The sequence below is a fragment of the Parus major genome, chromosome 13 (assembly GCF_001522545.3).
Source record: "Parus major isolate Abel chromosome 13, Parus_major1.1, whole genome shotgun sequence".
NCBI lineage: Eukaryota > Metazoa > Chordata > Aves > Passeriformes > Paridae > Parus > Parus major.
In genome coordinates, this window is record NC_031782.1 from 7,882,666 (window position 1) to 7,898,488 (window position 15,823).

The 15,823-nt window shown below is 45.1% G+C and overlaps 1 protein-coding gene across 4 annotated transcripts in view; it reads right to left on the reverse strand.

The window, feature by feature from the left end:
• Positions 1–1,376: 1,376 nt before the first annotated feature.
• MYOT (myotilin) overlaps positions 1,377–15,823 on the reverse strand; it is a 33,118-nt gene continuing 18,671 nt past the window's right edge. The window contains exons 1-10 of one of the 4 annotated variants that reach the window (XM_015641612.3): positions 14,202–14,314; positions 11,894–12,496; positions 10,012–10,162; positions 8,018–8,119; positions 5,976–6,025; positions 5,282–5,414; positions 4,018–4,225; positions 2,980–3,145; positions 2,351–2,484; positions 1,377–1,977 (exon numbers count right to left, since the gene is read on the reverse strand). In XM_015641612.3, the coding sequence (XP_015497098.1) occupies positions 1,805–1,977; positions 2,351–2,484; positions 2,980–3,145; positions 4,018–4,225; positions 5,282–5,414; positions 5,976–6,025; positions 8,018–8,119; positions 10,012–10,162; positions 11,894–12,330 (1,554 nt within the window). In that variant the 5' untranslated portion in view covers positions 12,331–12,496; positions 14,202–14,314 and the 3' untranslated portion in view covers positions 1,377–1,804. Of the gene's footprint in view, positions 1,978–2,350; positions 2,485–2,979; positions 3,146–4,017; positions 4,226–5,281; positions 5,415–5,975; positions 6,026–8,017; positions 8,120–10,011; positions 10,163–11,893; positions 12,497–14,201; positions 14,315–15,823 lie in introns of those variants that run through there. The other 3 variants (XM_019008152.2, XM_033517703.1, XM_015641614.2) reach the window with 3 other exon arrangements.

Here is a 15,823-nt window from a genome sequence, read left to right on the forward strand (position 1 = left end):
CCCAGGCTGATTCTCAGAAGTATCAGTATTGTTTGTACCCAGAATTTCTCCAAATGCATTTGAAGGTGTTGGTTGCCTTTCTTCAGCTGAAAGCACAACATTTAGCACATGGTTTTCAGGGGAACCTTGAGGTGAGGTTGCTCTGAACTAACACTAAGAAAACATATTTACAAGGAAAGCCTTGCCCTCCAGAAATCAGCTCCCAGAACTGCTCCTGTCACCCTCAGAAGAGGAGAGCTCCAGGCAGAGCTTTGGGACATGGCTGTGCCCAGCACGCCGAACATCACCAGAGAGAAGGGGCAAGGAGAAGGGGACACTCACAGGCTGAATTTAGAGGGTGACAACAGCTTCTAACCTTGCTCTACCATTTTCAGTTGTCACTGAGTGCTGCTGCTGGGAATTGAGAATCATTTCCACTGCAGGGACGTTTTTGGGTGGATGATGTGTGGAGTAAGGAGTGACTACTGAATGAAGTGCAGCTGACACAGTGATTGCTGGTAAAGAGTGGGAGCCACCTCAGCTATTCCATGACTGTGTGTAAGGACATCTGTCAGAGAAATGATGCAGGCTTTCCAGCCTTCCAGTGGAGCCTGTGGATAAACTGGGTACTGGCTTGCATCTGATCAACTCCATCTCCAGACATGCAACAGGAGAATCATCTCAGTGTGTTTCATCACCTGGGCAGCCCAGAGGAGATGTGTGGTGGTAGAGCTGCAGGATTTTTGGGGAAATTAATAGTCAGTGTTATGCAGTTCAGATTTGGGAGGTTATTTAATGGTACAGCAGTGCAGGGTTAACTGAGGCCTCATTTTTTCTGTTCTGGAAGATGCTTGAGAGGTTTGCTGACTGCACCTTGCTGAGGAGTTCAGGCTACATCAACCCCCACAAATTTTCTTGCAGTAAGTACATTTGAAAAGTCTTGGTTTGCCAGAGTTCAGCAAAATCACATTCTGTGGTATTTAATACTCTTTTAAACAAGATGTCTGAACAGCAGCACACAAACCACTTGGGTGACTCAAATCAACAGCTTGTTGAGAGTCAACAGCAAGATAAGTTGCAACCACTCCTTGATTAAAGGAGGGAAAATACGATAGCCCTCATGATTCATATTATAGAGGGCAGCTTTTGGGCCAAGTGTGCAAGGAGAAGAAATATTGATGTTGCCTCACTGGCACTGGTGTAGTGTTAATAGGGTGTCGGCATTCAGTTTATGCTAAATATTTCATATATGTCTGATGACAAATGACAGTGGGAACAGACAGGGGAGGGGACAAGTGGAAAGCTATGGAGGGTAAGAATCCATCTTTCCCAGGCTGCAGCTGATGCCAGACATTCAAAAGTTGCTTTCAATAGATCAAGCAAGGAAGAGTCACAGCTGATGTTGGTTATTTAAAATTTTATTTGCCTCTAATTTATTCTCATAAAAACACTCTAATCTATTTGGTTTAGTATTCAGACAGTACAGACTTCTTATATTATCACGAGTGATATTAGAGAAGCAGTACAAACCAAGCTACCTTAGCATGTAACCAAGCACAGCTGGAACTAAGCCCACCCACACTTGTAAAAACTAATTAACCTGCTTTCTTAGGCTTTCTAGTTAAAATGCAATACTCAGTTAATGGCTATAGTCACCAAACCATATAAATAAAATCTAACATGGTAAAACAGGAAGACCTGAATGTGCAAGAGTCAAAGTAAAAATATGTAAGTAGACATTTTGCTAATTAGAGCAATCACCAGTTAACTGCATCTACATTGTAACTGTCTCTTATAGGTGTGAGGTTTTCCTCTTCATTTCCAGTTAAAGTTCATCACTTTCATACAGTCCAGACTGCTCAGCCAAACGCTGAAACTCCCCTTCTGGTGAGAAAGCTTGTTTCACATCCAGTCCTCTTCCATTAAGTGCCAAATACTTGCTAAAAGTTGGTCGAACCCGTAACTGCTTTGGGGCTGGAAGTGGCTTATTTGCATGTGCTGGAAGAGAGAGAAAAGCCCTTTTCAGTGCCTTCCCAGAGTGTAGAGAGACCCACGGTAAAGCAACCCCATTGCTTTTTATCTGCAATATAAACCAGCAAGCCCTTGGGAAGAATTTAGCAGACAAACCCATATCTCAGGCACCAGGGATTTATATTCACCCTCTTGCTTGGTGTCAGGGAAATTGTAGTCTTTAAAAGTGCAAAAGGACATTCTACACTGTCCTGCACTAAACAAAAGAGCTTTTCCCAAGTTAGTTACTTTTTGCCTAGGAAATAAATCCTCCCAGCAGTCTGAACTTCATGAGGTTAATCTTGAGGGCCAGTTCTGATTATAAGATGCACTTTCTGTGGCACTGGGACCTGGAACTTACTTGCAACCTCTAGCCTGGCATGGCACGTGGCCACCCCTGCCCCGTTGACAGCAGACACAGTGTACCAGCCAGCATCCTTCTTGTTTGCATTATGGATCAGGAGGCAAATCCTTCCAGTATTGTCATGGAGCAAGCTGAAAAATGAAGATGTTAATGCCTAAGTGCTTTGGGGGAAGGGGAGAAAGCAGAGTCAGTTTACATGCTGAGGAGCTGAGAAAGCCCCAGAACAATTCTTGCAGGGCACTGCACACTGCTCAGACATGAACATTTGTGGTAGTGCCACCAGTGGTTCACATCTTGGCACCACGCAGGTGGGTCAATGTGTAACCCCACACTGCACATTTCAGTCCCAAAGCTGTGCTTCTCCCTAGGCATGGAGAATCATGGGCATCTACTCCTGCTGGTGCTCAGAGGGGCACCTGGGCACAGCTCTCTCCCTCTGTGCCCTCAAAACAAGGCTCTCAGCACCGTGCCTGGCCAGCACACGGGCCTGTGCCTCGTGTCACATATGAGGGGCAGATCCAGCTTTCCAGCCTGCTGCTTTTAGAGACCAGCCCATTTACATTTGATTTGGCAAATACTGGCTGTTGTTTTCTAACACACTAATGGCCAACTCATCAGTAGGATACCTTATTCGGTCTGTATTATATTGTACCATTTCGTTGTTTCTTTTCCAGTAAATCCGAGGTGTTGGGATGGCAGAGATCTGGCACTCCAGTCTGGCCGTATCTCCTTCAAAAACCTTTTTGCTTTGTGGCTTGAAAATGAAAGTTGGGGGCATGTGATGTTCTTTTGCTAAATTAAAGAGGAGAGATAAGGAGGAGTTACTGGAAGTGTGGAATGTTGATGTCATGCTTGTTTTTTAAGACTTGAGGATGCTAAATCGAGGAGGACATGTGTTCCTCATTGCATCTCTTAAGCCTGCAGGCAGTTCCCATGAGCATAAGGGTGTAGAAAACACAGTCCATCTTAGAAGAAGAGTAAATTAACATATGTTATCAATCCTGGAAAATAAAGAACACAAATTAAATCCTGGACATCTCATTATATCTAAATATCCTGATAGAAGTGGCTTGAAGAAATACGGCATCCTAGATGTAGTTACTAAAATAGTCTTGGAACAGGTAAGTTGATTTTTATTGTTTGAGCCTGAATATGTGGAGTGCTATGTGGGAACTGACAGTGGTCAAATAAGAGATTTTTAGGCTTCAGGCACTAGCTTGAGCCTGTGGGAAAGTCAAGAACACAACTTTCTCACTCTGGCCTGGGAAATCATAAGGAGGAATTCAAACAGTCCTTAGAGAAGGAAAACAACCTTTGCAGGTGTTGTTTGTTCCTTGTTGTTTACTTGCAAGAAACAGTCAAGGAGTGTTGTTCCTGGCTGTCCAGTGATGGTGATGTGTTAGTTTGATGACCAATGAGAGTTTTATCTTTTCAGACCTTCTCGGAACTGTCTATAAAAGAAGATCTGGAAGAATAAAAAGTGCTCTCCTTTTGCAACTAAAGCTAGAGAGTCTGTGTGTTGTCATTTTTGCCATTCCTAATACAGTGTGACAGTGCTACCTCTGCTTCTTGTTAGTTTAATTTCCCAAACACAGGGAGGAAAGCAGTAGAATGCTGAGACTTTCCCTGTGTGGCCAGGGAATTATCAGGGCTCTCAGTCTTACCAATCACTTCCACTTTTACTGTGAAAGACGCTTCTCCTGCGCGGTTGACAGCCACACATTCGTATGTGCCTGCATCAGCTGATTTGACTGCTTCAAAAATAAACGAGTGGAACCCCTTTTCTGACACTATCATTTTATGAAACTGATCCTGATGAACCATCCTTCCATTCTGGTACCACATCACATCTGGAGTCGGGAGCCCACTAACCTGTGAGGGAGAGGAGTGAAAAGTCAAACACCTTTAAGATAATAAAATCCCTCCAGTACTACAGGGAGTTTGGTGCTGATAGGTGATCAAACCATGTTTCTACTGCAGAACTGGATAATGTTGCCAACATCACATTAATATTCAAAATGTGACATTGCACAGAAAGGCTCATGCAGTGCTGTGGAAAAATGAGCTTTAGCTACAAGACAGTAGATGTTGTTCCTGCAACCCCCTGTTGTTCCCATCTTGTAGGTGGCTTTGATCAGGCCCAAGATGCTCACTGTGCGTTCAGCCTTTTGTTCCCACAGCTCTCAGTGCAGCAGTGCTGACACCCATAACTGATAATGGCTGTAAATAAGCTGTTCTGCAGACATGCTCCAGCTTCTCCACAGCATGCAGAAGTTTAGGCAACTCTGAGGAAGATGGCTAAAGGCCACGTGTAAGTCTGGCCAGATTGGCAGTCATTAGAAAAACCCAAATCTTTGAGGGATAGAAGGGTCTTTTCTTACCCCAGGGCTGGTACAGCTGCCATGAAATTGAAGGCCATTCTTGAGTTTTGTTTCTCTTTAAGGCATTTCCTTGCTTGTCTGCTCCAGCAAAGGTACAGTTACCTCAGGGATGACTCATTAAAGGGAGGTGAGTCCTACACAGACCTTGCTGGACGTGTGTCCACTGAAGTAGTGGAGTCCCTGTGCAAAGCACAAGGTTCCCTGCCAAAATACCTTTTTTTCAGCGGGGCATTAATATTCATTCTTCACAAGAAGGTCTAGAGACATTCTGCAGTGGTCTATATTTACCACTATTCATCTTTAATCACAATTTTATGCAGCTAATTCCACTTATATTTTCCAGGGGAAATTGCTGAAATATTTAGCCATCTCCTGTTTCTTGGTTTCCATAGCCTGGAGAGACCCTGAACCATCTGTCTTTAGTGCTCTGGCTTATTAAAGTGCAAAGGCACTGCAGAGACCTCTCTCCATGCCCCACACCCCAGGAGGGAATGGAATGGGAAGGGAGAGGGTGGCAATGGAATTGGAAGGGAGAGGTTGGCATTACTTTGAAGTCGAGCCTGCAGAACCGCCCCTCCTCAATCACTACATCTTCAGGCACTTGTGTAAAACGTGGCTGAAAAAACTTTTCCTGGATTGAGTCATGTCCACGATCATCGCCTCTTGAGGATGGTCTGCTCCTAGAAATGGGACAGGAACAGTTAATTGTGTAAAAGCTACTGTAGCACAAGTGACATCAAAGCTCTGATTGCAGCTGGAGTCCCTTAACACGTTTAGGAATCCAGCACTACAGTTCTGGTTGGTTTTTCAGCTGTAAGTCATAACTTTTGATCAGCCACTTCTCTTGCTCAAGTTGTTAAATTCAACACAAGAGCATAACCTTCATTATGGCCTAATATCCGAAAGAATTGATGAGAAATTTGGCTGTGTTTCATTTTCATAATTTATATTCATTTAAATATTTCTATTTCTTTGACTAGAAATTCATCTTATGGAATACAAAGAATATTTTCCCAATGTGCATGGAGCTTTTAAACCTCTAATGCTATGCTTAGAATTCACTGGATTAGGATCACAGGCATCATCACCCATCCACACATGGTAGCATTTTAGTCAAAAGGGAGTGAATTTAATAATTACTAATTTATCAAAATTGATAAGTAATGAGATTAAACCAACATTGTCTAGAAATGTTTGAAATAAGATCTTGAAGAATAGCACAGCACAAGTTTTTGCTTTACCTTACATGTGTTGTAGGAACCTGCAGCCTGATGTTTTCTGCATTCTGGTGCTTAGGAAGAGAAATAGGAGAGGTGAGTTCACTTAGAACAATTTATCTGTAGACTGAATGAGAACCCATTTTAAGTTCATATCCTGACTGCTGCTTAAAAACAAAATTATTCTACTTCAGGAGTCATTGGGACAGGAGGTAGAGGAACTTGTATGAGGACCTGACACACTGTGTTCACCGTAGGCTTTGCCATAGCAAAACTTCTCACTGCTGCCCAGGTGATGGGTGCAGTAGCTTTGTCTGGCACACAAAGTTTGCAGCCAGCCCATAACCTTTGTTAGAGAGGAGCAGGACTCCTGGCAATATCTAAACTGGGAGCTGAGTACAGAGTGTCCTTCTCCACAGCAGGAATAGAAGTGGAATTGCTGGCAAGAGCCTTGTATTGTGCCCACTTAAATATGGTACCAACAGCAATGGACACATGCTGAGCTGGAAAATACTTTTCTTTCTAGATCACAGCACCAGCTCAGCTCGCTGACAACTCTGCAATCACATGACTAAATCTGCTAAAGTACCCAGGATTGATTCCTGTTAGGAGCTTGGATGTTTGGAAAATGCGACTGAGTTTGGTGCCAGCGACTTGTTTTAGCAGTGGAGTCAGAGAGAGCAAATGCTGCCTGGAAATTTCTGGAGTATTTGCATTGAGCCATTCCAATGTCTGGTTCTGTGCTCTGCAGCCCAGACCTGTGGAATATTTAAGCCTGGGTTTAAACTTCAAGCACACAGGTAGTTTGAAGTTCAGGGGAAATATTGCATGAATGAACGTTTTGCTGGGCTGAGTTCAACATGGACTCCAAAGGCAATTGCCTGTATCTGCTCATTCACACAAATTCTGTACAATTATTGCTTGTCCTGTGAATTGATGCTGTAGTGATGGAGTTGCTGATTATTCTAATGACCTGTTACATGGACTGAATTAAGTTTCTGAGGAATCAGGAGGCTGAATGAACCAGTGACAACAATATTTAAAAGTAAGACTGAACAATGGGAGTAAGATGTCCCAAACATAAGTTAATCTCTGCTTCCAGTGTTCTTTTTTAAAGCAGCATTTCACACGCGCTGAAAAGTTGTCAGTCATCCTGTTTTGACTGAATATTTCCTTGTTCTGTGCAAAAGATGAGGCTTCCCTTGCTCTCTGACATTCACAATTTTCCCTTCTTTCCTGCTCTTACCAGGTGATTGTTGAGGAGAAATAGTTCAAACTGTGTATTCCTCCTTTGCTGTCATCTTAAGTGTCTGTTCTATGCAGGAGTTTTGCTGAGGGCATTTTGGCAGGTGTGTGCTTGCTCCTGGCTCTCTGCTGCTTGCAGCAGGAGGGGTGTTTTCCTTCCTGCACAGCTGCCCAGTGCCACAGCATGGACATTTCCACTAACTTTGAGCACAGAAGTGCCAAAGAGAGCTTCTAACTGGTCTGAATAACCAACCAATGATGCAAGTCTTCAACTAAAACACTTTGGAAAATGCCAGTATTGATAGATTCTTGTCTATCAGCATGTGGACTTCTGAAATAACTGCTTTGCATTCTCTTAATGATTGCAGCCCCCTCAAAAGGCTTAAACCCAACCAATCCCAGCCTAAGGCCATGACCTCTTGAAGCCAATGTCACTTATGGCAAACAGTGACAGGTGTAAATCTTGCTGTCCTGGCCAAGCCTGCACTCAGGCTGTTGGGAGTGGGTACCTGGCTCCCTCATGGTGCTGCTCCCTGCCTGTCACAGGCACTGGGTACTGTGGTGTGCAGCAGCTGTTGTAATTCTTCCTGGAGAGGTCATTCCTACAGATCAGCCACAGTAAGGGAATGGTGCCTCAGTTTTCCCCCTCTGCCATCACACTGTGAAAACACCAAACCCCTGCCACGGAGAGCTCTGCCTTTGAGAGCAATCCCCTCACCTGCACTGGTACCAAATAAACCCCATCTCTGCCCTGTCCAGGTACAAGCAGGCCACAGCACAAACACAGGAAATCCTTGCTCTAGAGACAGGTCCCCAGTTACCTGTGCATTCTGCATGTTGTCTTCACCCTGTGTGTCCAGCACAGAGGCAGCATTTACTGGTCCGAGCAGCCTGCGAGCCATTCTTTCTTCATAAGTCAATCGCTGAAAGCAGAGTGGAGAGGAATTCCAGTCAGAAGTCCATTTACTATTTCACATCAGCTTGTTAAGAGCACATTAATATGCCACAAATTCAGGATGTTGTCAATGGAAGCAAGAGCTGACCAGAAGCCCCACGTCTGGCCCAGAGGGTTTGCAGTCTGTGATGCCAACTGAAGTCAGCCTCAATATATACAGCACTGAAATGCATAAAAGATTAAACTGCCTGTTCATCAAAGCCTCCCTAATGCCATCTGTGGCCTTCCACTCCTCCTCTTTCTCTGCTGGGATTATTTATGGGTAGCTGATGGCATCATCCTCAGAAGCCAGAGTAAGTCCCATGGTACCTTTCTGTTAGGGCTGGGGAAACTTCCCAGGTCATTCAGCTGTGGAGCTGGAGGCATGATGGATGCTCCCAAAAAAGCAAGAGCCACACCAGAAGCAGGCACAGCCAAAGGGGAACACCACTGCCCCTGAAAGCACTGGGGAGGTTATGCAGCACATCTGCAGGGTGAAATGCTGTGAGCTGTCTGGGGAGGAGGCAAGGACACATTTTGGGCATGACATAGTTCCAACAATCTGGATCTGTGTGCCCTGTGTGACACACAGGGATAAAAATGGGAAGAGCTAAATTCAAGCTCAGTCAGTTGGGTTACATTAGAAAGGTATGTTAGTGCCCTGAGCACCAGAACACCTGACACTTCACTGCCCACAAAGTCTAACTCGGCTTTGGATTTTGTGACACGAGGACAAGCTCTGACTGAATTTCTACTCTGTGCAGAGACACATGTGTCTACTGCTGGGTGCAGAAAGGTTTGGGAGCCTTGTGGGACTTTTCTTTAGAAGAGAGCACAAGACCTTTAGCAAAACCTGCGAGAGCTGAATATCCCTGAGGTCCTTACGTGTGTATCAAGTGTGGCTGAGATTGGCCAGTTGGCTCAGACGCTGTTGGAGGACAAGGGGAGGAGGACACAGTGGTGATTGCGTAAGCCTTATTTTTAGCCTGGCTTCCTATGGGAAGAAAAGCTTTCCTACAACACATAGGACATTCCTGCTTAGGGGCATATTCAGTCTGATTTGACCTATTTGTTTGCCCATTCAGTATTTAAAATTACATATATGACACAAACCTGTTCTCACTGATGATCATGAAAATACTTCTTTCTACTTCAGGGGAAAGAAGATGGAAACTTTAAACTCTGGGATTTTACCAGTCTGCCTCCAATCAGCAGAAAGGTTCCCACATTAGAAACCTGCCTGCTTTAGCTTGCTGCAGTGGGCTTCCCTACTGGTAGCAAATATTTCTCCCAGATTTTGATTTCTTGGTGAAGGGAATTCCATTGTGACCCTCTGCAGAATAAATAAATAAGTACTAAGACTAAGAAGCCTTCTTATAGGAGACAGGCTTTATGAAAAGGCTCATGTAATATCTTTCATTTATTGTTGTTCATATAAAAAAAATATTTACCCCATTTGCTGGTGATCCCTTGAATAAACTTTCAAACATTCCAATTTTTCCTCAGGCTCTAATGATTTTGAGATGTTTATTAACCCCAGTATTGAAAACCAGGTTGTAGTCATATCTAGAGAACTGAGGCATCCTCCTTGGATTTTTAATTTTCTGAGGATGTGATGTTCCACAGGATCCCCAGAAAAGAGTTCAAATTTGTGCCACAGCTCTAAAGATATTCCTTCTGGTTTCACACTGAAAGAATATTCTGGTCATAAATGGCTTTTGCTGCCATGGGATCTATTGAGGTTCTGAGTAAAGGTCTTTGGGCAGTGCTGCTCCTGTATTTCCTTCTGCTTTTAGCTCAGTTTGGAGCTCCAGCCTCTGGGGTAGTAGGAGCAGTCTCTACACCCCTGCTTGCACTACTGAGAGCTCTTTAATCCCTTACCTGGTTGCCATTCTGGAGAAGGCTGTCTTTGCATCGGAGTTTCTTTTCCAAGTCCTGAATGAGGGCCTCTTTTGTTCCTCGAATTTCTTGGTCTGATGTCTTTGGCGTAGAGTTGATGCTGGCTTGTTTGTTATACATGGGCTGTGAGTAACTACTCATGCAGGAAGAGAAAACAAAGTTATTCCCACAGGCCTGCTGGATTATTTACTGCAGCTTCACAGAATGCACATGAAAATGTGAGCCTGTCTCCTAAAAACTGCAGTTCAAATGAACCCACAAAGCATCTGGGAGGTGAACAGGCCAAGTTGGATAATTGAGTATCAAACCCTTAAGGGGAAGAAGCATCATGGTGCAGCCAAGTCACTGAGTGTTCTCCCACAACACTTGTTCAGCATCCCTACATCCTGCAGAGGCCCCTCACAGCCTGACCCTACAATCCACACAGGATACAACCAGCTCCTGGAACTGGGTGCTACATTTGATTCTGAAAGATGCTAGGTAAAGAGGAGCATCCATCAGAACAGGTTCAAAGGTCTGCTGGAGGTTACAGCACTCTGTGCTGACAGGCCCTAACCTGGTTTGTGACTTGCAGTGGGGCCTCCTATGCTGTGCTTGTGTTCAGAAATTATTTCTATTCCAAATCCTCTTCCTTCTGTTACTGGGGAATTTGTTCTGCTGACAAGACCAGAGTAGGAGGGTTATAATTCCAGAATACTCCCAGCTTGGACTTAATGCAAGTTATAACTTTAAAACTTTAGTGATTTTCCCAACAGATTAATACATCTCATGTCCCTGTTTGCCCATTAGTAGTGTGATTGGGAAAATAATTCCTCAACTCATCGCATGACGCGGGTAAGAGCAGCTTATATGAAAAGCATAGTGAAGCACCCAAGCCCTTTGCTATTGAAACAAACAACCCCACACTACAAACACAAACCCCAGCAGTCACTCCAGCTGTGTCCCAAACTCCCCACACTCCTGTAGGACTTCAGGAAACACTCCCCAGTTAAACCACCCCATCTTACCTTTCCTCTTCCCTCAGTGCTGTGATTCAGAAAACAGAAGTATTCTGATTTCCTGAACGCAAACTGACACTTAAACCTGGTTTTATATCCAAGTCAGCAGGACCCCCTGCCCCTATCAACTTTCCAATATCTCACTTTGTGCATATTCTACCCTGACTTTCCCCAGGACCTCCAGCTGATATTGGCAGGAGTACAAGTTGGTGAGAAGGCAAGGCCTAGCTCCCTTTGAGATCTCACTGACCTTGGAAGATATTTGGATTGCAGCCCAAAGGCAAAATGATATAATACATATTCAGGAAAGAATTTAGTCTTTGGTCTGAAGGGGTAAAATTTTCAAGGGGCTGCCTTTCTTTTACATGTATGATGAATTAAAGGGGTATTGTAGGTGAGTTTAGATCCACATCATGATGTGGAACCTGACAATATTGCTGAGACTTGCTAGGACTCTCTAAGTTGTTTATGTGTGGAGAATACTACTGCCTTCCCCCTGTCTCCTTGTTCATTAGCCATGTTTTTGGAAAGAAATTAATTTGACTGGGTGCCTGTCTTCTGTTCTAAATGATCTTAAGAGATTTCTGTCAAATGAAATGAAACAATTCAAACCAGCTCCAGAAAACTCACACAGCAGCCTGTGACAGGCCTGCTGTACAGTTTAATTCCCACACAAGGGCAAGCACTCAGCCTCCTAACCCGACTCATGCCGAGTTCTGCCCTGAACACCAGCAGTCAGTGGGAGCTGTGCCACCGGCTTCAGCCAGCCTGGTGCCTTCCCAGGGCACTGGGTTTGGGGTGGTCAGTGCTGGGGACAGGCCAGGCCACAGGGAAGCAGGGCAGGTTAGAAGCCAGAGGATACTTACTGAGGTTCCATGGGAGAAGGAGCTGGGCTGTTATAGTCGGGCTGCGAGGGGAGCACTGAGCACAGGAAGGCTGCAGGGGATTGGTTAGGCATGGGTAGAAGCCTCTGGCCAGATGATGAGCTAGCAGGAGACTGTGCAGATGCAGGTGTGATGGGATATGTGGATTCCTTAGGGGCACTACAGGAAGGAGAGGAGAGCGTGATTGAAGAGCTCAGCGATGACGAGGAGGAGAATTTCTGCCCGCTGGGGTTACGAGGCTGTATGAGGATGGAGGACTGTTTGATTTCTCTGCTTGACTCTGTAGAGGCTGCAGGTCCTGGAGGCTGCTGTTGCCCTTGACACACACTCTTAGACTGGATAAAGTGTTTTGGACGTTCGTAGTTAAACATGGTTGGTTGGCACATAGATAAAACGGATGGGAGAGTAGGGACACTCATAGGAGAGGTTTCACGGCTGTCCTGGGTTTTTGTTGGTGATAATTGGCTTTGGATAGGTGGCTGGTAAAAGCTAGGTGGTAGGCCACAAAAGTTTTCTTGGCTGGGCTCCTGGATAGAATGGAACCCTTGCCTTGCAGAATAGAGGCTTTCTTGGAGTGGATTTTCCCTTAAGGAAGACAATACAGATAAAATAAATTGTACGTCACAAGCTGAATCACAAAAATACTGTGTTCTGAGCAGTCATTAGCAATCTAAATACTATGAAGTTAAAGTACAACCAAATTAAAGCCTGAACTTCAAGTTATGTAGGATTTGTTAGAACTGTCCCACAACTGTATGAACATTTTGGGTTATGATAACAAGCTATGCAGTCTGGCTCAAGTGCAACAACCACCATGCTTGTCTTATATGCAGGAGCTCAGTAAATTCTAAAGGAAATAGCAATCATTTAACCACCTGCCTAAGTCTACAGATAAACACAGATACTACTGCCAAGCCAGGAAATTTCCCATGTATCATCTTAACTAAAGATCCCTGGATCCTGCTGTTTTGTGCTCTGTCAAAATGCTAAATCTACTATTCCCCAGAACTAGCTATCTCTGGCAAGAAATTTCTCATACCATAGGAAAGCACAAAAGTTTAATTTTCTTTTAAGTCTAAAACTAAACTTTTGAAACCAAATCTCCTGAATTCTTCTCCAATGGGTTTTGAATTCAGAGCTTCTAATATCCAGCTGAGATTTTGGATTAGAATGCCAAGGACTGTGTGTCTCTGTTTGAGGTGATTTCCTGAGATTTGTTATTAAGGCTGCTAATTGCCAGAATGACATGAGCTGCAAGATGGGGTAGGGCAAGCTAAGCTGCTCAGAGTCCTGCATTTATTTTGCAGGTGTTTGATATCAAAACCTGGGAAAGTTTCATAGAGCAAGCTTTTTAAAATGGACAAACTGCTTCAGCTCCAGGATAAATAAATAATCCCCCTAAATAAACATAAAGCCACTAATAAATTTTTTTTAAAAAAATCCAAAAAAAAAAAAAAGAGAGAATATAAATCCTCACAGTTACATGTGCTGGAAAAAATTGTAATCTTGCCCCACTGAGATCAGCTGTTTCACTGCTATATATACCCGGAATATTGTATTCCTCTCGTTGGAGAGCCTGGAGAAGGGCTCCAAGAGGTCATAAATTCCCATGGGGGGAAATAACTGGAGAAGTTGCTCTGATATTAAAGACTCAAGGCTTTAATTTCTTAAAGGTAATCATCAATATTAGTCATGAATTCACTGTAAGTAAACAGAAGCCTAATAGTAAAAATTCCCTAACTTTTCCCTTGTCATACTCTTGGAATTTGAAGCTGGCTCAGATTCTTGGGCCATGTTCACACTAAGTCCTCATTCACTGGTGCAGAAAACTCATTAAGTCTTGTATTCATCCCATTTTTATATCACTACCTGTGCACGGATTTGTACATTCACTGTACCACAGGCTGTGGTCAGCCACCAGCATTTACTTTGTTTTCTAGAACACTGCACTTAACCAAGCTCAGATGCGCAGCGTCACTTCTCACAGCAAGGGATAAGCCATGTTCTCCTCAAATCATTCCACCTTGATTTGGGAGGGAAAAAAATAAATACGAAGAGACATTTCACCTTACAAGATGAAAACAGTAGGTAATAACAGAGACAGCTTGCCTGTTTAAAAACAAACCCACGCTTTTGGCTCTGCTGCCTCGCACGTTCCCTCTGACACCGCCACACCCTCCAGGTACGGTGTCACCTCAGCATTCCCTGCTCGCTGCAGCCCCTCACGCCACCTCCCTGTCCAGCTTCCAAGTGAAAAGCGACGTGGAAAAACCCCGAACGAGCACCTTACCTACAGCCTAGGAGTTGTCACCTGGGCCGCGGCCGGTATTTTGGGAAGGCGATTCACTGGCCCGAGCTGTCATAGCCGCCCTCTGCGCGGCGGTACGAGACCGGAGGCTTTAATGTGCTGCCAGCGGTGACACCGCGGGCCCGGCCTGGCCCCGGCGCCCGCGCTGTCACAATAAGAGTCTCGGCAGCGCGGCCTGCCCGGACCCTGCGTGAGGGCCGGCACTTGGGCAGCTGCCCGCGGCCAGCGCTGGGGCCGCCCGGCTCTCGGAGCCGCTGCTCCCGCGGGTGCTGCTGCTTTGGAGCGGCCAGCCCGGCTCTGTCCCCGGCTCTACCCCTGCTCTGCCCCCGCTCTGCCCCGGGGCGCTGGGGTGGCGGTGGGCACAGCCCCGGTCCCGGCTCAGCGCTGCCGCTGCCGGGAGCGTCCCCGGCACAGCAGAAGCGTGGAGAACTGAAGAAATCTCCAGCTTTTGAAAAAGCAGGTGTTGTGCCCACAGCACCGTCAGGGAGCAGCGAGCAGGGACCGCTACTATATGCTAGAACGTCCCTAAATCTCATTTTTCTTATCCCAAGGAAATTCTCACCCGGAGAAGCTGTCACTGACCCATCCCTGGTGTTCAAGGCCACGTTGGATGGGGCCATGAGCAACCTGGTCTAGTGAAAGGTGTTCCTGCCTATGGCAGAAAAAAGGTCATCTCTTTTCTTCCCAGCCCAAACCATTCCGTGGTTCTGAATTCCTTGTTTAATTCATTTACTCATCGTTCGTAGCTAATTGCCTCCGTAGTTATAAAACTCTGGTACTGATTTTAAGGCTGCGCGCTTAAAAGCAAGAGATACTTTAGAGCCAGGTTTAAAGGTGATTTAAATCCCTCCAGCCGAAGACCCGAGAGAGCCCTTCCTCCGTGCCCAGGGCCACCTTCCCCGGCCCCGGGGCGACCCACAGCCCGCTCCCGCACGGAGCTCGGTCAGGAGCATCGGCACTGCCCAGGGATGTGTCTGAAACTGATGTGAGTCATAAACTCAGCAACAAAAAGAGCCTTCTGGAAAGTCGATGATAAAAATACTGTAAATATTAACGTTTTGCTGTTTGTGTTTGTTATTACAGCTATTTACATGGATGGAAAAAAATGCAGCTGTGGTGTTTTCACGAGAGCAGCAGCAGAACCTGCTGGCAGGATAGGTGATTCGTATCCCTTTAATCACCAGCTTCAATGCCTAATTACATATTAAATTAACATTATAGTGTTTTAAATATCTTAATTATACTTTGGCAACCCTCGCCTATTGTTTAAAAGCACCCCAAGCCTGGAAGTACCGCAGCTGGGCTGTGTGTGGGCTCCCAGCTGCTCCCATCTCCCTTCTCTGTGCCCGTGACTCTGTCAGCACAGCATCTTCGAGAGGTTAATCCACCTCCAGTGCTTGTATTTAAGCATCGCCCCATCGCTTGCGAACTAAAACTGCAGAGCAGGTGTTAATTGAGTGCTAATTTATATAAATTCCTCGCATGAAAGTGATTAAGGGAGGGAGTGCGTCCCTAGCTGTTGGAGAGATTATTTGCTTTTTGAGTTAAAAAAAAAAAGAAAACGAAAAGTAAAGTAATTAAAAAGAAGTGGTTTGTGCAGAAAG